Source organism: Chionomys nivalis, chromosome 20 (genome assembly GCF_950005125.1).
Source record: "Chionomys nivalis chromosome 20, mChiNiv1.1, whole genome shotgun sequence".
NCBI classification, from domain to species: Eukaryota; Metazoa; Chordata; class Mammalia; order Rodentia; family Cricetidae; genus Chionomys; species Chionomys nivalis.
Window position 1 is genome coordinate 55,800,121 of NC_080105.1, and position 23,726 is coordinate 55,823,846.

General features: G+C 48.7%; 1 protein-coding gene across 2 annotated transcripts in view; it reads left to right on the top strand.

Annotated features, from left to right (window-relative positions):
- Tubgcp3 (tubulin gamma complex component 3) overlaps nt 1-11,441 on the top strand; it is a 62,317-nt gene extending 50,876 nt beyond the window's left edge. For both annotated transcript variants that reach the window (XM_057752772.1, XM_057752773.1), the window contains 5 exons: nt 3,113-3,201; nt 3,300-3,431; nt 5,406-5,546; nt 9,554-9,670; nt 10,395-11,441. In XM_057752772.1, coding sequence (XP_057608755.1) covers nt 3,113-3,201; nt 3,300-3,431; nt 5,406-5,546; nt 9,554-9,670; nt 10,395-10,553 — 638 coding nt within the window. In that variant the 3' untranslated portion in view covers nt 10,554-11,441. The remainder of the gene's footprint in view (nt 1-3,112; nt 3,202-3,299; nt 3,432-5,405; nt 5,547-9,553; nt 9,671-10,394) is intronic.
- Nucleotides 11,442-23,726: the final 12,285 nt, after the last annotated feature.

A 23,726-nucleotide genomic window follows, 5' to 3' on the forward strand; every position in this document is an offset into this window, starting at 1 on the left:
AGACAGGGACCCAAGGCAGACCACAGTAGTGACCACCCCGAAGTTCAGCTCTGCACACCCGTGAGTTCATTGGGGTGAGGAGTATTGGTGAGGGGCTACTTGAAGGAGCATGTGTGACTCAAAGGCAGCTGTGTCACCAAAAATCCCTAGCTGTGTCCCTGAAGCTCTGCACCCCTGTAGATGCGTAGACAGCTCGACAGGTTAGAAGGCCATCTCCTGGCAATCGTCCCTGCTCCTGTAAAAAAGATGAGTCTTGCAGATTCTCTTGACTAGGGAGGTTTATATTAACTGCTTTACAAACCTCCCTTTGTCTGGTGAGACTGTTTCAATTAAAAGAAAATGACTACGTAACAGCTCTATTCATGGATACAGATTTCAAACTGTCGGGGAGACCTATGGAGTGTGGTACTCTTCTGAGGGTCCTTTGCTGGATGCTGGTTAGGCACATTCCTGGTTGAAGGATGCTAATAGTCATAAAGGAAGTGGCACCTGTGGTGTGGACACATCGTTCTCTTCAGCTATCTGGGGTCCTGATGGAAGCCGTAAACACTCTCTGGTGTTTTGTAAGGAAGGTGTAGATGTATTTCAAACAAATGAGCTGTGACTTCTAGCCAGAGGAACATGGGAATCCTGGGGCCTGTCCCTGTAGATTCCTTGGGCTGACAACTTTTGCACAAAAACCCCTGGTGCCTGACACTCTCTGAGGAGTTTGTGTTCAGCCTAGATAGGGAAGGCAACAGCAGAATTTCACCCTAGTCTAGGTCTGTGATCCAGTAAATTTAATTAGGATCACTCATAGGAGTAAGGGCGACTTCCATGTGGCTAAACCATGAAAGAATTTCCCTCTTCCCCAGCAATTGGTAATTGCTTGTGTGTCCCGGGGAAGGGCTGATAAATCTCATGCAGTTTGTTCATGAGGAGCTATTAGTGGGCTCAGCCTGGGAGAGTCTGCAATAATCGCAGGTTGCTCTGATTTAAGATGTGCTGTCCATGTCTTGGCCAGAGGGCAGTTTTGCAATATCCTGCTTTGGTTTGCTTACTTCCAGGCCCTTGCCTGAGGGACACTGTGTCAGTGCCTACTTTCAAAGAGTAACTCAGGGCTCTCTGCATACAAAGAGTAACTCGGGGCTCCACCGGTTCTCTCTGCACAAAAAAAGCTCGAAACAGCACTTGTTTCATTTTATTTGGATTTATTTATTTGTGGGGTGTGTATGTGTGTGTGTGTGTGTGTGTGTGTGTGTGTGTGTGTAAGACAGGCTAGCTCTGGGGAGTTGTTTATACACTACTCCCATGTTGGTTCAGGGCTTGAGCACAGGGTGTTAGAATTGTGGCAAAGCCCCTTTACCTGCTGGCTCTTGAAAAATTTTAAGAGTCTTTTGTTATTGCCAAACATAAGTTATATAGGATTTGTTGACAGAAGTTTCTGTCCCACCTGATCATACAGCCATTCAGTCCCAAAGAAACACACAGAGGCCTACATTAATCATAAACTGGTTGGCCTATTAGTTCAGGCTTCTTAGTAGTTAGCTCTTACATCTTATTAACCCATAATTTTTGTCTGTGTTAGCCATGTGGCTTGGTACTTTTTATCAGTGAGGCATTCTTATCCTGCATCCTCTTCATCTGGGTGATGATTGCAGATTGAGCCTTTCCGCTTTCCAGAATTCTCCTGTTCTGGTCGCCCTGCCTGTACTTCCGCCTGGCTACTGGCCAATCAGCATTCTATTAAATCAATGTAAGTGACAGATCTTTACAGGGTATAAGACCATTGTCCCACAGCAAGGATTTATACCTTTTTTTTCTTTCTCATGAAAGAAATGGTTACGTATCTTCATGTGGGTCAAGTTGGTCACTGTGTGTCAGTAGTGCCAGCCCTCCCTTGGAGTGAATCCTCGGCAGGCGGCCCGTTAGCAACATCTGCCTTCTGTGTTTTCCATCTCACTCCAGAAGCATGCTTCCTCAACCCCTTATCAGATTCATTAGGGTCACACTTGCCCCTGCCTGCTCGTGTGACTACTTGCGCGCGTGTGCACAGTCTACATGGACACACTGATTTATATTTATGCACTGGGCTATGTTAATTATCTGTTGAAGAATTTAAATTTTCTTTTAAACTTGGGATCATGTTTCCATCTTTTCTCTCTTGATTAAATGTGTCCACTGCATCAGAACAGCAGAGCCACGTGGTCTCTAGCCCTTGAGGTGTGTCTTTGATGTCTTGCTCTCTCTAGGACCCACGGCCCTACAGCGGCCCTTACCTGTCGGTATTCCTTTGTTGGGACTGCTGTTGTTTTTAGGACCCATCACCACAAGCTGGGTCACTTAAAACATCAACTGAAGGTCAGAAATCTAAAATGAAGGCTCTGCTCCCTCTGAAACCCAGGGAGGCCTCTCCTGCTTCCTCTTGCTGCCAGCGCTGGAGTCCCTGCCTTTTCTTCCTACTGAGTTAGGACAGCACCTGAGGCTACCCACTCAAGTTCTCCTGTCTCCAGATGACTAGGGGGAAGTAAACAGTCTGTGTGTGGTGGATGGACCAGTCACAGAGAAGTCATAAAATCAGGCTCTATTTATGCACAATGCTCACTTTTATAAAATAAACTTTTATACTTAGCTGTGTGTTGTGCCCATGACCAAGCACAGAGACCAGAAGAGGAGGACATCTAGGATTCTTCTCTGTCACTTTGCACCTCACTCCCTAGGCTGTCATTCAGCCAGCCCCTGAGATTTTCCTGTCTCTGACCCTCCAGTTCTGGCATGCACAGCCATGCCCAGCCTTTACATGGGTACCCGGAATCTGAAATCATGTCCATATGCTTGCAAAGCGAGTACTCCTGCCACCGAGCCGTTTCCCTAGCTTCGTACTTATCTGTTAAATATGATTGTATCTTGTTTCATGCTGTTCCTCCTCAGGCCTTATCTTCGGTAAAGTAATATGTTTCTCCTGGATTGTGTAGCCAGGTCCTTTAGCTAAAGCACAGAAGTGGGTGGAGAGCTTGTTTCCTCCTCGGGAGTCTGGAATAAGACTTGTGGCTTCATGAGAGGGCAGCGTACAGGCAGGGGTCTGTGCTGTCATTGGGCACCACCCCCCACCATGATGCTCTGTCCCTTGCAGAGTTCTCCGGGGTTCTGCACCAGTGTCACATCCTGGCCTCCGAGATGGTCCACTTCATTCATCAAATGCAGTACTACATTACCTTTGAGGTAAGCTGCTTCCTGCCCTGGGCAGTGTGGCTCGGTGGTGTGATGGGTGCTACCTTGAGAAGAATAGGCCTTCCCAAAATCTCATCTCGTCCTTTTAGGTTCTCGAGTGCTCCTGGGATGAGCTTTGGAACAGAGTGCAACAGGCCCAGGACTTGGACCACATCATCGCAGCGCATGAGGCATTCCTGGACACCATCACCTCCCGCTGTCTCCTGGACAGCGACTCCAGGGTAGGTCTTCACGCCTACAAACCAGAGCTGAAACTGTCAAATACAGCAGCTTGGGAGTTGGCAGATACTACTGCATCAGTGATACCTGAGAAAGGTTTATTAAACTAGGTGTTTGCAGGTCACATTCTGAGCAGAATTGTAATAAAATTGGTGAAATGAGAGCATACTCTACCATCTGATGTGTCTGTGACAGCAGCAGTGAGCAGCAGTGCCCTGTTGATGGTGTAGAATTCATCCCAAGTGACGTCCTTCAGACCCCAGCAAGGCATCTAGTCATTAGAACAAGTGGTGGCATGGATGAAAGCCCCAAAGGATGCAGATGCCCTAGACTGAGTACCCCATCTGGTGTCATGTTCTTAGTCTAGGGATAGCGGGGTTTAAGTCAATGGCGTGTGGCTGCATGAAATCAAACATACTGTGCAGAGCTATGCGCATCCCCTGGCCCAGGTCTTTTTGCTGAATCCCTTTCTTGTAGAGGCCCCTGTTCTTGGAAGGTGCTGAGTAGCAAGGCTCTGGAGTTCTGATTTCCTTTAAAAATCTGGATTGAGAAAGAACACGTCCTGAGCTTGAATCAGGGAAACTGCATCTGGGTGAAGCCCCCAGAGCGTTCCTTACAATGTGCACTGCTTGAGACATCCCAGGCCTGCAGGGAGCTCTGCTGCCTGTGCTCTACCAAGTCTTTTGTGTTCTGTTCACCTGCATTAGCCTACTGTGGTGGAGAAAGTATTGGATAAACTGAATTGTTAGTGAGTGTACAACAAACAGTGATCCAAGGCACTGCTCTGTGGAATCTGCTTCCTACATAACTGAAATAATGGCATTAGAAGCACTTAAAATACTTGAGCATGCTTAGTAACTCATGAAATGTGCATCTGGAGTGGTCTGGGGTCCTGCTGAGCATTCACTAAGTCCAGCTCTGTGAGGTTGATACTGCAGTGGGTGTCTGCCACACCTATGTTTGTTGTGAAGGTGTCCTCAGACATTCTGTGATGTGCATTAGACATGGAGCACTCATTCGTGGGCCAGAGTCAGTGTTCACACTGGTGACAGGCTCTCCTGTTTTCAGAGGCACAATGTAAATTTGTGGGAATTAAATGATTCACCATGGTAACCATGTAGATGTCTGTGCTACCCTTTTCAGACTGTTTCATGTTGTTTTGCATAGGTTAAACAGGTGTGAAGTCACCAGATGTAATGTTGGAATTGCTAAGGACTACACCCACACAGGCACCCTACTAAGTGTGCTCTCTGCAGCTGTGCTGACAAGGGTACTGAGCCATAGGAGGATGGGAAGTGCCTGACACAAACTGAGTCACCCTAACTCTTGCCTTTGCAGACTGGCTGTGGGTATGAGCAAAGTCCAGAGAGTCTGCTGCTGCCTGCCTCTAGGGCAGTGGACACAGGGATGTTTGGGGTAGCTCCCAACCAGCTTCACTGAAGGAGCCCTGCCTTAGGCTCCAACAGGCCTGGGGCTGTGCCTTTGTGGGTGCTTGATGTAATGATTGGCTGTTGTTAGTTTGCTTTAGAACAGGGTCCTGCTATGTAGCTCAGACTGGCCTGGGACTTGTGATTCTCCTGCCTCAGCCTCCAGTGTGCTGAGATTAGAGGTGTAAATGGAGATTGTGCTTTTATTTCCTGGCCACCCAGACTCAAATAATGACACAAAAACTATATTACCATACTGTTTGGCCAATGGCTCAGGTGTTTAGTGTGTGTTCACACTTTGTGCAGTAGATGTTACGTTAAACAGTCCATTCTCAAGTCAGTTCAGTCCTGTGGGACTCCAGGAGCCCCTGTGACAGCATTGACTGCTTTGGCAGGGTAGAGGCCTCATGACCCAAACTCCTCCAGCATGGTTATCCTGGGGACCAGTGTCTCAGGGCTAGAGGGACAAAGCTCTAGTGTCATATCTTGTAGAAACACCTCGTTGGCATGTTGAGGTTCCGCCCATTTAAAAATGCCATGTCTTTTCAGGTACTTTTAAATCAACTCAGAGCTGTGTTTGATCAAATTATTGAACTTCAAAATGCCCAAGATGCGATGTATAGAGCCGCTCTGGAAGAATTACAGAGGCGGCTACAGTTTGAAGAGAAAAAGAAACAGCGTGAAATCGAGGTAGGTGTGAAACTCATGCTTTCGCTGCTGGCCAGCAACATGGCGGCAGCAACAGCTTTTCTGCTGAAATCCACTCTGGGTCAGGGAAGTTCTAACTGCGTCAAAGTGAGTGATGTCCCAGTGTCCAAACTTGACCCTGTCTGTGCTGTTATCTCCAGAGTTAGCCCGGTGCTGTGTCACTGACTTGAAGCTGAGTCCTCAGGCACCTGACCTGTTTACTGGCACATGAACTAGGTTTCCTTAGGGTATTTCTGTGTGTTCCCAGTGGCCAAAAGTGAGGAAGATCCATCACACAAATCAGGCTGGTGCTGGGGTTTCTTGTTCTTCCTGGCCTGGACTGTCTGCTCTTTCAAGGTGCTTGTCTTGGGCAACGAAAGGCTGGTTGTTTAGTTGGCAGTTAGGTTGATTTTACTTTTGAGTTTTATTCCTGGAAAGCCCACATGAGGGACTTGGCAACCATGTCACAGGCACTGAGGTGTGGTAGAGTATGGAAGCAGGAGGATGTGTCCTTTTGGTGCTGTTGGGTTATCTCCTGGCTGCAGTGGTTTGTGGGTAATTGTGAAGAGCCATGAGATTTGCACATACATAATCTCCTGACCCATGCCGAGTAGCCTGTGTGTGACCGGCAGACACAGGATTCCACCTTAGCCATCTCTGTGCCGTTGGTAGAGTTGTCATGGCTTGACTTATAAAGTAATCATGGTACTGTGACCTCAGTGTCCTGTTTTCACAGTGGCGGGCATAGCACTTAGCCAGCATCAGTCAGCTTCAGTCCTGCTGGCCGCTCCCTTCCGAACCCGCCCTCTGGAAAGCTGTTTGACTATGTGTCACATCACACTGAAATCAGCCTTTAAAAGTTTACTGTCCAGGCAGGCGTGGTGGCGCACACCTTTCATTCCACCACTCTGGAGGTAGAGGCAGGTGGATCTCTGAATTCAAGGCCAGCCTGGTCTACAGAGTGAGTTTCAGAACAGCCAGGGCTGTATAGTAAGACCCTGTCTCAAAAAAAAAACAAAAATCAAACAAACTAAAAAAGATTTGTCATTCTGATAATAATATGTGTGCAGGTGGTGCTCTCCCCAGATGTCAGTTCTCAGCGACAGAAGGGCCACGGGCACATAGAAAGTGCAGGCCTATTGGGTGTGTTTCAGAGACACCTGGTCATGTAGGGCGAGCTGTGGTGCTGAAACTGCCTGCAAAATCTATTTAAATCCAACAGTCACTCAGATGTGGTCCACTGGATCTGTGAGAGGTGGGACTGGCTCCTGAAAGGGTTTCGGCATCTTGAGTGCCTTGCTGCGGAGGTTGGCTTCCGCGTTCTGTCATGTTGCTGTTAGGTGGAGCAGTCCCAGAGGTCCTTCCTTCTGCAATTCATGGTTCCTCCCTACTCTCTTCCCACTTTTCTTCTCAAAACCCCTTCTGTTATTATGATATTTCCAATTCAAATTTAGGATTGAAGGGCTTTTACTTCTTTTAGTTTTAAAAACTACATTTTACACATTGACACTCCTGGATTCTAGCATTAGCATACTTACTTCCTGCTGCCTGTGACTCCCACACTTCTGTACACACCCGTGCTCCTTGAGATTCTCTATTACTTCCCTGAGGGTCTGTCCCACTAGGCGAGAGCATTCAGAATCACGCTGTCCTGAACCGTGAAGTGTTGGTGCGGATTAACTGGCTTCATTCCTGCTGTTCTCTGTGTAGTAGAACATGGATGTGAAGCTCCATAACTTTTATTAGTTGATGGAAATGGAAAGTATGTCACAGAATGTTTGAGATCATTCCAGGAATACAGAGTCTGTATTGGTCTAATAAAATTACTTTTGCAAAATAAAAGAAAAAAATAATTAATCCCAAGTAAAATCTGATTAAAGATCTGTGTGGCAGATCTGTCCATTTGTGAACTCTGAGAGCTTCATAGGTGAGAATGAGACTAGGCACTGATGGTCCCCCAGTGTGAGCATGGCAGGGAAGTAGGGCAGAGAAAGCAGGTTCTTTTGCAGAAGTGGTTGGCATCAAATCCAAGATAACCCTGAAATGAATTACTGGAATGAATGAGTTTGTCCAGCTGTCTAGAAAAAAAATTAATCTGCAGCAGTCAGTTTTCTTTCTCTCAGTGGCGGTTGGGATGAACGTTGAAAATAAATACCATTAAAAATAAATGTAATGTTCACATTTCCATAAGGAATGCTTATCGACAACTTGACTTTCTTTCATTCTTTCTTGGTATCCGGCAAGGCTCGTGGAGCCAGTCCCCTATGCTGATGTTTGGAGCCAGTTCCCTATGCTGATCTTCTGAGCCAGTTCCCTATGCTGATCTTCTGAGCCAGTTCCCTATGCTGATCTTCTGAGCCGTCCCCTATGCTGATGTTCTGAGCCAGTCCCCTATGCTGATGTTCTTCCAACTGTAATAAAATATCCTGATGAAGCAGCCTAGGGGAGAGAGGGTTTATTTCCGTTCACAATTCAGGCTGTATACAGTGGCAGACGTTTGAGGAGCTGTATCATGTCAAGTAGACAAAGCAGAAAGTTGTAATGACTAACTTCCTGCTTTATCTACTTGGCACATGAATACATTACTCTTAGGCCACACCCTTCTGTCTTAGTTAGGATTTCTATTGCTATAATGAAACATTGTGACCCAAAGTAAGTTGGAGAGGAAAGGGTTTATTTGGTTTACATTTCCACATTGGAGTCCATCACTGAAGGAAGTCAGGGCAGGAACTCAAGCCGGCAGGAACCTGGAGGCAGGAGCTGATGCAGAGGTCATGAAGGAGTGCTGCTTACTGACTTGCCTTCCATGACTTGATCAGCCTGCTTTCTTGGAGAATCCAGGACCAGCAGCCCAGGGGTGGCACCACCCACGATGGGCCAGGCCCTCTCCCATCAGTTGCTAACTAAGAAAATACACTGCAGGTTTGATTACAGCACAATCTCATGGAGACATCTCAGGGCCCCTTCTCTCAGATCACTATAGCTTGTGTCAGGTTGACATAAATTAGTCAGTACACCTTCTGTTCCTTGTCCCCAAAGTCTCATGCCACTCTTCTAACATAAAATACAGTCCCATTGTAAAGTCCAGTGCTGTAGACGTTCAGTGACTCTATCCTGTGGACTCCTAGAGATCAGAAACAGCTCACATACGTCCAACATATGATGGCATAGAATAAACTTTCCTGTTTATTCAAAATGAAACAATCAAGGGCATGGCAAGGAATAATCAAACCCAAATCTCAAATCCAACAGTGCTAATACCAAATCCTGCTGCTCTGTCTGTGCCCAGCAGGATGTTTCTGTTCGCTAAGGGGGAAGAAACCTGTTGAGAGTACAGTCGGCCCTGCTGGAAAAGCTACCACCCTGCCTAGCCACAGTTCCATTGCCAGGCAGTGTGAGGCACCTGAGGCCGATGTGACTCAGAAGGAACAAACCTGAGCTCTGAATATCAATGGGCAAACCACATAAAATGCAAATGAGAAGCCCTAGCAAAATAACAGTTTCTTAAGACCAGGGTGTCTGCCAGGAATGCAAAGGTTCCCATGAGAAAATGTAGTGGATGGAATTTACCATGTGTGCTAATGAAGAGAACTTGTAACTCCCACACAGGCTGGCTGGACATATGTGCAGTCAAGTCTACCGTTTCCCGGGGGAAGAGATGGGATATGGTCTCACTGTGACAACCCAGTCTGGCCTTCAGCTTAACTGTTCTCTTGCCTCAGCTGGGATTAGAGGTGTGGACTCCCATGCATGTGTGGCTGAAAATGACCTTTTAGTATGAGAGTAGATGGATGTGTCTCTAGGGAGACTGTGAGAGGAGTTCCCCCTGGAGTCAGGAGTTCCAGCACTCAGACTACTGTCTGAATGAGGGACCATGGACGGACACAGGGTCACCTCTCCCGTGGCGCAGAGTGGGAGTGGATCTCACAGTGGCGTGCTCAGCATGTGGTGCTGTTGGTATCACATCAGGAGGCATCCAGCAGTTGAACTGCCTGCTTCTAATTGTCCAGGGCCAGTGGGGAGTGACGGCGGCAGAGGAAGAGGAGGAGAACAGGAGGATCCGCGAATTCCAGGACTCCATACCAAAAATGTGTTCACAACTGCGAATACTGACGCACTTCTACCAGGTGCGTATAAGTACAAACCACGGTGCCCTCTTCCGTGGCTGCGCTTGCTCCCAGATGATGGAGATCTAGGTCATCCTTGTCACAGGACCAGCATTCAGGGTGGTGTGCCTCGGGAGCTGCTGGTCCCCCTGAGGATTCATCCTCTCTCGGCTCTCCTGGGGCAGCTGTCCAGCTTGGATGAGAGCCTTGACGGGAGATTGGCACTGGGAACCTGTGACTTCCCATGCTCTTCAGAGTGACTCACTGAGTGTCGTTGCCTTGGAAGGTGCAGGCAGAGTGGGCTTGTTGAGAGATCTAAGCCATGACTACCCACAGGGACTTTGCTACATCAGCATCTGACAGACCTTGTGTCCTGCAGGAAGGCTGCCCTTCACACTGGTGTGCAGCCCTAGTAGTGGTTTCGAACTTGAATCCGTTCCCCTGTAGAGTGATGGCCCAGCATGCATTTGTAAGCCAGTGAGATGCGAGGGCTGACCTGTGGACCCTGAGCTCTATGCTCACCACAGAATAAGATTCCTTAGCATCTGTGACTCGGCTTATTCCTGGGGCGTGAATGCAGAGGGGATGTCAGGTGGCCAGGTGCTCTTGCACAGAATGTGTGCATTGCCTGTCTAACTGCCAAAAGTGGCTCCTGCTGGGAGCATTCCTGCTAGAGGCTTGTTGGTGCAGTGGCACTGGGAGGGACAAGGTGCTCCAACTGACTCTCCTGTGGTTTCCGCCCTAGGGTGTTGTGCAGCAGTTTCTGGTGTTGCTGACGACCAGCTCTGATGAAAGTCTCCGGTTTCTCAGCTTCAGGCTGGACTTCAATGAACATTACAAAGCCAGAGAACCCAGGCTCCGGGTTTCTCTGGTCGGTAGGGGGCGACGCAGTTCCCACACGTGAGACTGAGACTGTTGCGGGGTTATTAGACGCCCACTGGAGCCCAGACCCTCCAGGCAGCTGGAGCTGCAGGTGCCCCTGTCTGCACACAGACCACAGTGTTTCAGCACTGTCTGCTGGAAGAAGTCTCGTTACCCTCTGGACTACTTGAGTGTAATGTTGCCGAGTTCAGCAGGCTGCTCACCTACAACGTAGTCTTCGTAGTTGAAAGACGCTGTGATGTGTTGGAGCATCTTATTTCCACCACGTAATTTATATTTGTCACTTTAAAAAGCAACAAACTGTTTCTTGCCAAAACAAAACAGAAAACCTAGGACAGTGGTATGTTCCTAAACTAAGAGTAACGTTGGTATTTTTTAGCATCCTCTGTAGAGACAGTTTTGTTAACATGATCACACTAGTTGGAACGTGTCTCTAAGAAAATACGTACATGTTTTACTTTGGTTTTAGTGTTTGACACACTAGCCTGCATAAGGACATGGATACCCAAGCATCGCCTTTACACACTTGTTCTTACTTTCTCTTCCAAAGTTTACATTTTTATATTTAGTTTGCTATTTCAGATAACCTGTAAAGCAGTACAAAGAACAGGGCCATGTGGAGCAGGGGTGGCTCAGCTGGCAGCGCCCAGCTGTGCAGGCCACCAGCTGAGCAGCGTGGGTGCGAGTCAAGCAAGGCGGAATCGTTTTATTTTCAAATTGTGATAAGTGTCGGAAAGAAATCGACTTGGATATTGGAGGTTTCCCTTCTCCTTGCCTATTTTTTCATTGTAAATATTTATATACTACTGACCAGATGATGAAGGGAACTGTTTTTTTTGTAAAAATGTCCTATCCGGTCACATAATTATGCCTTTTTTATGTTGCATAAATGAGAACTTAGAGAATTAAAAACCATTATCTTTCAGATGTTTTGTGTGTTTCTTGGGTAGTCTGGAAAAACTATCCGCTTGCTGGGTTTGTGAGTTGGAGCTGCTGGAATTTGATTGACTGTATTACAGTGCACGATCGGTTTAATTTGTGGAACTCATAGACCACTTGGAGTGCAGCTCTCGAGAGAGCAAGAGAGCGTTGCTGTGCACTGGTCCCTTCCACCAGCAGATGGCACACCCTGCTCTGTTTAAAGTTCTGGGATACTGGGGAGTCCTGGCATCGCAGAAGTGAATCCACGGTGATGGCTAGGAGTTCTTAGTACATAGCTTTAACTGAGTGTAGTGGCGCATGCCTGTAACCTCTATCTGAATGGGTAGAGGCAGGAGGACCAGGAGTTCAAGGTCATCCTTTGCTGCACAGGGAGGGTGAAACCCCTTGGGATATACAAGCTCCCCCCCCCCCCCAAAAAAAAAGGGTTCATAAAATCAGAACTTTGCAGCAAGTTTCCCTCCCATAAGACTTTGCAGCAATTCTGGTGTGTGGTATATTTCCAAGAGACAGCTCCAGTGTCGCTTGATCATGGCACTGCTTTGTCTTGTTCTGGTCCCAGATGCTCCAGGGGTTAGTCCTTTGTAGAAGCCCAACAACCAGCTCTAGTGGCTCTGTTCTCAGGGGCAACGGAATGGTGAGAGGCTGGCCGGCCTGGACCTCGCCGTGCACGGCAGGCTTTCCCTGGAGCTGAGGACCACACTCCTTCACCATACAGAAGGGGGGCGTGGGAGGGGGGCCGTGGGAGAGGCGTCCATTTCCTGTGGGACACAAGCAGGACTTCCGGTGACCTCATGGTGGCATGACAGGGAGACAGCTGTGCAACAGGCACTTCATCTTAGCAAAAAGAGAGAGAGAGAACCTGCCAATCTTGTTTGTGGTGGCAGATGGCACTGTGAGTAAGCCGCCGGGCAGATATTCTGAAAACCACAGAAACACTGCACCCGCCTCTCCTGGGTAGATGCTACAAATGATGTTTTGACAGTGAACAAGGAGATAAACACCTCTCAAAAGACGTGCATCTGTGCGAAAACATTTTGAAGATGGGTTTTCAGAAATGTTATAAAATTTTATGATTTTGTCGGTAAGGGTGATGTGTGTTTCTGCTTTTCTTTGTCTCAGTTAAGAAATTCGGAAATGTGGTTTTAAGACTCGTTCCAAATGTTCAAGGCAGTGAGTTTTGGTAGGTGCTCCCACCTGTCAAAATTCACAGTTGAGAGCATTTACCCCAGAGCATGAGTATTTGCTGGTCCCACTTGAACAGAAGCCTGGTGGTTTGTCGTCCAGCTGGTGAGGCATGTCTCCAGCCTGCCTTCTGGCCTGCAGTCCTCCTAGGGAGCTGCCTTTTTCAGGCATCGCAGTCATAGGAGCTGAGGTGGCACAGAGGCATCGCTTCCCATCATGCAATGCAGTGTTAAGCCAAGCACTTCAGAGGTAGGAAAGCCTCTCCAAGCTCAGCTCTGGCCGTTCTACACATTTCCCAGTAAGGAAGAAATGGTGGGTGGCTGCTAGCATGGTTTACAATCTCACCCTCGTCTTTGAAAGTTTGTTTCAATTCAGCAGCACCAGTAACATTCTGACAGTTCTCCTTAGAAAGGTCCCCACTTCCCCACACTCACACCTCTAGCCCACTGCCGTCCTTCCTGCCAGGGCCTCCCCAGAGCTGGGACTGTAGTTGAGTGCCAGCCCTGGCTTCAGGTTTTTAAAATCAGTTTCAGGCTTGGGATCTTCAGAGGATGGTGTCCTGTGTCCCACAGGAGCAGCATGACTGCGTGACTCTGGCTGTGTTACTTTGCCTGCCTAAAACACCTGATTGGTCTAATAAAGAGCTGAATGGCCAATAGCAAGGCAGGACAAAGGATAGGTGGAGCTGGTAGGCAGAGAATAAGTAGGAGGAGAAATCTGGGAAGAAAGATCAAGGAGCAAGAGGAGGAAAAGGAGGAGGAGAGAGGACTCCAGGGATCAGCCATCCAGCTACACAACAAGCCACAGAGTAAGAAGTAAAGAAAGGTATATAGAATTGAGAAAAATAAAAGCCCAGAGGCAAAAGGTAGACAGAATAATTTAAGAACAGCTGGCTAGAAATAAGCCAAGCTAAGGCCAAGCATTCGTAAGTAAGGATGTCTCTGTGTGCTTATTGGGAGCTGGATAGTGGGCCCCTAAAGAGTTAAAAAAAAAAAAACAACTACAGATACCAACACAGCACAAAACAGACACACAGATCTGTGGAGTAGAATAGAGGACATGGACTTACGACCACACAGCTGTGGCCACCTGAGTTTTGACAGAGGCTGGAACAATAAACATGGGAGAAAAGAGCACCTTCAGCACACCTGCTGGTAGAACTGGGCACGACAGTCAGTTCCAGCTGCAGTAAAGACTTTGATGTGAAACCTGAACCCTAGCACTGCCAGAGGAAAAGGCGGGGAAGTCTTTAAGATCCCAGCTGGTACCTTGGGCAACTAAGGAGAGGGAACCTGAAATGACCCTATCCTATACTGATGAATATCTTGCATATCACCTTAGAACCTTCATCTGGCGATGGATCGAGGTAGAGACAGATTCTCAATTTGGAGCAACGGTCTGAGCTCTTAAGGTCCAAATGAGGAGCAGAAGGAGGGAGAACAAGAGCAAAAAATCAGGACCACGAGGGATGCACCCACCCACTGTGACAGTGGAACTGATTTATTAGGAGCCCACCAAGGCCAGCTGGTCTGGGACTGAATAAGCATGGGTTGATTCCGGACTCTCTGAGCATGGCGGTCAATGAAGACTGATGAGAAGCCAAGGACAATGGCACTAGGTTTCAATCCTAATACATGAACTGGCTTTGTGGGAGCTTAGCCTGTTTAGAAGCTCACCTTCCTGGACGTAGATAGAAGACCTTCGTCTTCCCGCAGGGCAGAGAATTTGGACTGCTCTTCAGTATCGAGAGGGAGGGGGAATGGTGTGGGGGGAGGAGAAGAGGAGTGGGGATAGGGGGAGGGGAGTGGGGGGAGGGGGCAATATTTGGGAGGAGGGGAGGGAAATGGGAAACGGGGAGCAGGTGGAAATTTTAATTAAAAAAGAATAAAAAATAAATAAAAGAAAAAAAAAGATCTCAGGGGGGCGCTTTCCGAGCCGGCTCCACGAAGAGACGGAGCTGCATGAAATTGAAAGGCTTCAGCACAGCACAGGAAGCAAGCGAGGAAGCAGCAGCTTCCAGTAGATTTCTGCTAGCTATACGTCTGGCGGAGGTTTGACATCCAGAATATACCGAGAGCTCAAACAGAACAAACGCAACCAAAACAACTCAATAAGAAATGGGCTAATGGGCTGGAGAGATGGCTCAGCGGTTAAGAGCATTGCCTGCTCTTCCAAAGGTCCTGAGTTCAATTCCCAGCAACCACATGATGGCTCACAATCTGTAAAGAGGTCTGGCGCCCTCTTCTGGCCTGCAGGCATACACGCAGACAGAATATTGTATACATAATAAATAAATAAATATTTTAAAAAAAAAAAAAAAAAAAAAAAAAAAAGAAATGGGCTAATGAAGAGTTCTCAGAAGGAGAAATATAAACAGCCAGTAGATGTGGAAAGACGTTCAGCCCCATGCTATCAGAGGATAAAGTCAGAAGGACGTTGAGTTCTGTCTCACTGGTCACAATGACAGCTGCTCAGGAAACAGCAAACGCTGATCTAGATGTGGACGAAGGGAACCATCAACTGTTAGCTCTACTATGGGAATCAGTGTAGAGCCTCCTCCAGACGCCAAAAGAGGACCCACTGCGCAGCCCAGATAGGCCCACGGAGCAACCCAGGTAGACCCACTATGTGACCCACATAACCCATTGTTTGATCCAGATAGACCTACTGTGTGACCCAGATAGACCCACTGCATGACCCAGGTAAGACCCACTGCATGACCCAGGTAGGCCCACCACGCGACCCGTAGGTCCACCGCGTGACCCAGGTAGACCCACTGCGTGATCCAGGTAGGTCCACTGAGTGGCCCAGATAGGCCACTCCTGGATGGTAATCCAGACTCCCAGTCCACACATCCGGAGACACCTGCCCATCAGGGTCTAAAACTGCTCATGGAGCCAAGCACCGGAACCGAGGGAGGTTCCACTCAATCAAGTTATATTGTTGGTAGGAAAATGGATGTAACGGGAGATTAATCACATTAAATGAATTAAGGCAGTCTCTGGACGAACACGTATGTGGGTTTTTTTCTCTCTAGATCTTAAAGATGTATAAAATGGATGGGCAGATGACGTGAGAGTAGAAGACAGAGCATCTAGGGGAACAGAGACTAATGGAGAAGAAAGAGGACACGGGTCTATAAAAGGAAGTATGTTCAAAGCATCTGCATAAACTTGAACAAAGATAGCCTGTGTTGCCTATTAGCACTATTTAATCTTTATAAGCCAAGCTCAGGTGGTAGGTTGGTGCCCACCGTTGCTATGGAGCCTCCGCCCTTGGGATGGAAGTGTTTGGCTGGCGATGCCCCTGCCGAACCGCCACCGCTGCCCCTGCCGGGCAGCCCCACTCCGCAGGTCATCTCACGCCCTCACTGCAGTGCCTCAAAGGGTCTCTTAAGGTAGTTTGCATGCACGTTTATTAATTTTCTGTGAAACAGAGAGTGGCCAGGCGTCTCCAAGAGTACAAGGCTCCTGCCTTGCGAGTCTGTGCCGTCTGTGCTGCTGTATGGCTCTTCAGGCTTGGGATGCCAGGATGGGGCAGCCTGAAGCTAGTGCCCGGGGCCAAGGGTGAAGGCACACTCTCCTCTCTTGCCTGCGGCTCTGTAATAGGGCTAGACATGCACTCATTCCCTCTTTGGGGAGTCAGGCTCCTGGGTACCCTCTAATCAGGCCTGATCTGCTTTTCCTGCTTAGAGTCCACTCCTAGAGATGTCGGGGCTAAGGAATGGGGCTGTGGCCATCTATGGCTCTCTCTCAGTCAGCCCTCCTCACCTCAATGCCCCTGTGGGAATGAGCTTCATTCTTACCTCTGCCAATCCCGAACCCCCATATTTACTTCAGGCAGAAGAGCTATTAGAGCTTGTGTGAAACTTTAGACTGGGAGGCTAGGACCAGCGAAGACCTCGCCCAGTCACTGTTTCCCCTCCCCCTCCTTCTCCTGCCTGCTTCCTGCTCTGACTAAGTCTGGGACTCTGCTGCTCCGGAGCAAGGCCCTTCTCTCTGGTGAATTCTAAACTGAAGTCACACAGCTGGCTAGTAAATCAAATTTGATAAATAAACAAGCCATTCTTTCGAGTATTGTCCTTAGGTCTTATTTCTCTTGTCTCCCTTCATTAGAGGTTTTGATTGTCATCTCTGCGGCTCAACAGACAGTACAATCTGCCCTGTTAATTTTGTAATTGAGGTCTGTGCAAACACATCGCCACAGCCCCGGGGAATGTTTACCCTTCCTCAGCTGAGCACACAGTACAGTGTTCGTTGAATAAGATCCGACTGAAAAGGCACAAATCAAGCATTTAAAAATAGAACAAGGACTCGAAGCGCCGAGTGTCGATATCCCCATCGAGTATCTAGTGATGGCAAGTGGAGGAGCTGGTTCCGTGGCTCCTCGTGGCTCCTGGGGTCTCATCCCCACAGATACCGTCTGTTGAGCAGACAGCAGTGCACAGCATGGCTCAGCCGGGGAGACCATGTTTCAAACAGTTGCCCTTTTCTTTAACCCAAAGCTGACACTTGTTGCTATGGGTTTTTCTTGTGTCTCTGAGGAGTGAAAATCTTTGCTCTGATCAGCTTAGTGGCCAAGTTGATGAATGAGACCCTGAAGAACCATGAGGCTCACAGTAGATCCTCCTGAGAAGGACAGTGCTCAAACTTAATGGACCCTGAGGCGAATGACACCGTTCAACCCTGCGGTCTGTGCGTACGCGGGGTTAGGGTAGGGTCCCCACAGCCTGGGTTGGCCTGTGGAACCTGGAAGCAGCAGCAAGCCTCCATGCTCCTCTGTTCCCTCACTGCAGCACCAGCCAGAAATGCATGTGTGCAGCCTGACTGTCTTTAACACATCGGCAAGCATCTAAGTTGGCGAGTCAGGGGCAGCATCCTTTAACTGTGACAGCACATTAGCAGGTTTCTGTTATGATTCACTGGCTCTTCTCTCTTAAATTTTCATTTGTGTGTTAAGATCCTTGGGGTCACAGACCGTTAGCCACTGACCTGAAGGCGACAGGACTACCCAAACCTCAAATCCAAGTCCCCGTCTGAGGGGGAGGTGAAACGCTCGAGCTGAGCTGGGAGGGGCTCGAGCTGAGCTGGGAGGGGCTCAAGCTGTGATGGAAGGCATGGGAACTGTGCACAGGGCGTGTGGTGAGCATGTCTGTGCAGGGACAAATAGGAAAAGCAGTAGGAATGGGGGCCCTGGGTGTACAATGGGACTGTCTGGAATGAGGTGCACCCCCAAACCCTGGAGGAATGCCCACAATGGCTGCTGGCCTCATAGCACCCGGAGTGAGCAGTGGGCACAGTAATAAACGCTGAGAGGACCAGGAGCCCTCCAGCATGGCCACCCCGTCACCCGCCACTAAAAGGTGCAGGGGCGTCAGCTAGTGGTTTCAAGTGTCACCCAGAGCAAGGCCGCAGGGACAATGAGGAGAGCTGAGAGCAGGGTGGACGTGAGGAGTCGTCTGTGGTACCCATTTTCCTTCAAGTGCACGTTGGGCTCACTTCTCATGGTTTCAACTGGTGCTGTGTCCAGAGCTAAAGGGACAGTGGCAGGGAGACATCCCTGGTGGCTCCTCCGAATGTGTGACCCCTTAGATGCACGTTATGAGCACAGGGCAGCAGCCTGTTGTCCTCTCCCTCCCCTCCATGAAAGCCTCTCTTTGTGGCTGGGAAGGAGACTGTCTAAAACCAGGTTCATCCACACACCAGACAAGCCCCAGGTCCTTAAAAGTCTTTCCGGGTCGACAGTGCCCTGCCCTGCATTCCTTGACTTTGCTGCAGAAGCAGTGAGATGGGGTCTAGGGAGCCATGACACGGATCAGACAGGGTTTTCTTATAGCTGCTGGGGAGCAAAATTGCTGGAGTTCCCCTGATTCATGTCAGGAACGAAGAGCTTTGGGGGGGGGGATGTGGGAGAGGACCTGGTGGGCAGTGGCTAGGACCTCCCTGATTGGACAGGTGGCTGCTGTTTTTGGGGGATCCATGGGGAGGCAGTGCAAGACAGTGGTTGTGATTCTGGACCAGGGCAGCAAGGGGATCAGAAGCAGAATGCTGACGTGTGTCTCCCAGGACAGCAGGACCCTGTGATGGTTCATCTGCCAGCATGGCTAGCTCTGATCCCAGCTGGATGTCCCAGAGTTAACAACGCACTAGAAAGAGAAGCCGAGGAAAAGACTGTCATCCTTGGGGAAGGGGACGTCCTCCTTTCTATGTCTGTAGCATAGATTCTTGTCTGAGTCTGCAGCCTGGCCGTTCGTGTCCCCCACGTCTGACCTGCTGGTCTCAGCGGTCATTGAGTCAGCCGGCCAATTTTCCTACTAGTTCTGACGATCATGTCTTCGAAGTTGTCACCTCTGATTTCCAGTCTACATCAGTTATAACAGCCACAGCTGTCACTTCCAGTTCGGAGGAAAGACAGACTTCGTTCCAAGGTCACCATGGTGGTCAGGCAGGCAGGTCACACTGTGGGGGAGCTGGGGATGCCTTGAGGGCCCCTGCCAGCCCTGCCCTGCCTATCCACCTGCCTGGGGCCCGTGTTTGCTCACGGGGTGTGTGATACAGGACTGCAGAGCCACCCTTTGTAATGCTCCATTGCCAGTGACTGTAATCGAGCTGAGTGTCACGTGGGTACTTCAACTAGAAAACATTCCTCAGCCACTTTGAACCGGACGGCTTTTTAAACCGCCTCACTGGCCTGACACTTCCAGCCTTGGAGACGCGGATGAAAATTTGTTCCATAGGGAAACAATGCAGCTCCTTCTGCTGTCAGGGAGTTCTAAGGACGGGAGACACAACTGCAAAACATCTGGTATGGTGGACATGGTGCGTGTCCTGGGAGAGCCGTGGGATCACACAGGGTACAGCAGTTGCCTGGAGATGGAAGGCAGAGCTCCCATGCCAAAGGGCAGCAGGATTATTCTGGAACTAAACACGAGTGACCATGGACCAGAAGCCCCCAAGCACCATGGTCCAACATGATAATTGTTTTGTGAAAGTTTTACAGTAACAGAACCGTGGGAACTGTAGAGATGGTGCTGAGGTTAAGATGAGCACTGCTCTTGCAGAGAACCCAGGTTCGGTTCCCACGACCCCATCAGGTGACTCACAACTGTCTGTAACTTCAGCTCCTGGGGATTCAGTGCCCTTCTGGCCTCTGTGTGCACTCTACTCACATGAGCAAACCCACAGATGGAGCAAATATGCATGTATGAATGTTTTCAATATTAAAATTAGCATGCTGGCAAGTGATATGTCAACTTGACACAAGCTAAACCTATCTGGGAGGAGGGAACTTCAATTGAAAATAACCTCTGTGAAATGGAGCTGTAGGCGAGACTGTAGGGTGGGGCTGTGGGTGAGCCTGTAGGGCATTTTCTTAATGATCCACACAGGAGGGCCCAGGGCATTGAAGGTGGGGGGGACCATTCCTGGGCTGATTGTCCTGGGTTCTATAAGAAAGGCTAAAAAAGCCATAAAGAGCAAGCCAGTAAGCAGCACCCCTCCATGGCCTCTGCATCAGTTTCTACCTTCAGGTTCCTACCCTGTTTGAGTTCTTGCCTTGGCTTCCCTCAATGGACTGTGGCTGAATATGTAAGCCAAATAAATCCTTTCCTCCCCAACTTGCTTTTGGGCATAGTGTTTCATCATAGCAATAATATCCCTACCAGGACAGAAATTGGTACCAGGACAGTGGAGTGTTGCTGTGACAGACCTGACCATGTTGTTTGTGGAATGACTTTGGAACTTTGGACTAGCAAAGCCACTGGGTACTGAGAACTCAGTGAGCTGTCCTGTAGGAGCTTGGAAGAAGGGAATATTCAGGGCAATGCAGATGGAGGCCTGGCTTGTGAAGTTTCAGAGGGAAGCAAAGACTACCAGGCCTTCTGTGTGAAGAATCTATGGTGTCAGGCCAGCTGGGGCTGAAGGATCAGCCATGATTAACAAGAGTCCAGAACCACTGAAATAAAACCTTTGTGTTATTTGGGCAATGGATGCTGGTCAGCTGGAGCTGAGAAATTAGTGGTGATTAAGAGACCAGCATTGTTGGTGAAGTCTCCTGGGAAGTGTTTCCTGAGAGTCAGCACCCAGAAGCCGTGTTCCAGAGGCAGCCAGGGTTGTACCTCATGCTGGAAGCTGAACGAGGTACTGGTTTTGAAGGCATGAAGGATTTGGGGAGAGTAGCCGAGGCTTGGCCTTGTGAGAAGCTACAAGGCTATTGTTGAAGTTGCAGGTGGAGTGGCAGTTGAAGCCCCAGGATTCTAGGGGTCATGGAGAAAAACTGAGCCTTTGTACCATGAAGAGAGCCCAGGAGAGGCCATTGGTGAAACCGCAGCCGGGTTTCAGCAGATTAATACCAGCATTTTGGAGACACCAGTACCATGGGACGACCGTAGAGTGGAGCCAGCCAGAGCCTAGAAGACAAGCTGTGTCTGCTGCAGAGGGAGAAGTGACCCAAGTCCTTTGGAGGAGTCCGGAAGATCGTGAGTGAACACCGAGTTATTTACACTGTTGGAGTTTGGATTTTCTTTCTTCAGTTTGTGACTGCTCCCTGGTTCTTCTCTCTTGAAGTAGGAAAGTAATTATTTAGTTTTAATTTTACAGGAGCCCACAGGTGAGAGCTTTCAAACTTTTAAAAAGAGATTTGGGAGTTTTACGGAGACTTTTGATTTTAAAAGATACTAGCTATTTTTAAAGAGATAACTATTAAGGTCTTTGAATTTATAAAGTTGTGGGACTTGGTTTGTAAAATATTTCATAGTATGATGTCTTTATTAGTGTGTGATCTTGAGGATGAACAAGAAAGGAAATGTCGTATCTTAACAGAGATGTGCTTGTATGTCATGATGTGGGACTCCCCTCTATATGCTATGAATATGTTTTATTACCATTGGTTGTTAAAGAAGCTGTTTCCTAGCCAGGCGGGAAATCTGAAGAGAGATATAGAAAGTAGGCTGCGTAGAAGAGACACCATGTAGCTGCCAATAGAAAATGCCGCCAGCCGCCAGCCAGAACCTTATTGGTAGGCCACAGCCTCATGGCAATACATAAATAGAAATGGGTTAATTTAAGATGTAAGAGTCAGCTAGAAATATGCCTAAGCTATTGACCAAACAGTGTTGTAATTGATGTGGTTTCTGCGTTATTATTCGGGTCAAGTTGACAGAAGGTCAGTTGTGCTGGTCAGTGATATGTCCACTCGGCTCAAACTAAAGTCACCCGAGCAAAGGGAACTTGAGTTGAGAAAACGCCTCTATAAGATGGGGCGTAGGCGCCAAGCCTGTAGGGCATTTTCTTAATGATCCACAGAGGAGGGCCCAGACCTTGTGGGTGCGGCCACACCTGGGCTGATGGTCCTGGGTTCTATAAGAAAGCGGGCTGAGCAAGCCGTGAGGAACAAGCCAGTAAACAGCACCCCTCCAAGGCCTCTGCATCAACTCCTGCCTCCAGGTCAGGTTCCAGGCCTGTTTGAGTTCCTGCCTTGGCTTCCCTCAGTGAACTCTAGATATGGAAGCCAAATAAACCCTTCCCTCCCCAGGTTGCTTGTTTCTCATGGTGTTTCATCACCGCAATCATAACCCTAAAGGACGAAGAAAATAGTAAATTAAGACACTGAAAAACAGATTTGTGGGGGCAGGGGCTGGAGAGGCGGCTCAGACATTAAGAGCACCTGTTACTCTGGCAGAGGACCTGGGTTTGAGTCCAAGTATCCAGCTAGCAGCTCACAACAGTCTAACTCTGGTTCCAAGGGATTTGGCTCACTCTTCTGGCATACGCATGACACACATATATGCACGTGTAAATACCCGCACCTTTAAAGTTAATAATAAAAAATGTGAAACACACTGGTAGAAAGTGAGGAAGTTTCTACTATCGGCTTCAGACACTCTCTGATGACATCATTAGCCTTTGAATTGGTGGAAGGCAGGGCTCAGTATGTTCCGGAAGGATTTACCTAAGTCACATGGATATGATATCAGACACAGAAGTGGACAGTTAAGGGGATAATTTGGCTCCCAACCTGTAACATTCCAGCTCTCCACAGTCAGCCCATCAGCCTAGTAGCATGTTTAGTGTAGGTTAGCCCCTAAACACCAGCTCATAGCAACTGGTAAGCAACTAACCATATTGGGACAGGGCAGGCTGAGATGCCACTGGGCTCCCAAGGGCAGTGACAGGGCAGGCTGAGGTACCACTGGGCATGTCTTTTAATCCTGAAAGGGAAGGTTGGGAGCACAATGAGAAGGGTCTTCCCAGAAAGAGGTCGTGAGCCTCTTTCTGTTCAGCGAAAGTCAGGAACAGAATGCCTCCCATCCCCACTGATGGATTTGTCTCTGTGGGGGTCTTTTCCAGGTCCCTGGAGATGCCCAAACTCCAGAACATGAGAAAACTACATTTGAAGAAAGAGGGTGAGGGCAGAAGGGGCACAGCACTCACCCATCCTAAGCAGCAGCCTTCTTTAAAGAGACTGATCCTCCAGACTTCACAGAGTCCTGGGACCACTGGTATGACCTGCCATGGTGGTGGGGAAGGTGGTGGCAGGAGCCCGCTGGCCACATTGCATTCAGAGAGAGATGTGTGCTGGTCTTTAGTTCACTTCCTTCCTTCTGGTCCAGGCTTCCACCCCAGGGCATGGTGCTGCCCACACTTAGAGGGACTCTTGCTTCTCTACTGAAGGTTTTTCTGGAAACACCCTTGCAGACGTATCCAGAACTGCGTTTCCATGGTGATTCTCAATCCAGTCAAGTTGACAAAGATGAACTGCCACAGCCGTGAAGAGATGGAAACCTATCCAGACCTGTAGTCATCCATGGTGCTAAACAGACCTGGCAAAGTCGCTGCCCATGCGGCCTGGACACTTGGTTTGCAAAGGAATTGCTACATGCCCGTGTGGTAAATGAGTGTGTGCAGCTAAGCATGGTGAGCGAGGCTTTGCTGGCAGGAGGAGCTGAGCCCTGGAAACTCAATTGTATCTGCATGTCATCTGGAGAGGCTTTAACTGGTAAAGGCACATATCCTGATGGTTTTGAACTTTAATGTTTTGAGTTTATGATACACACCCAGCAAAAACTGTATCT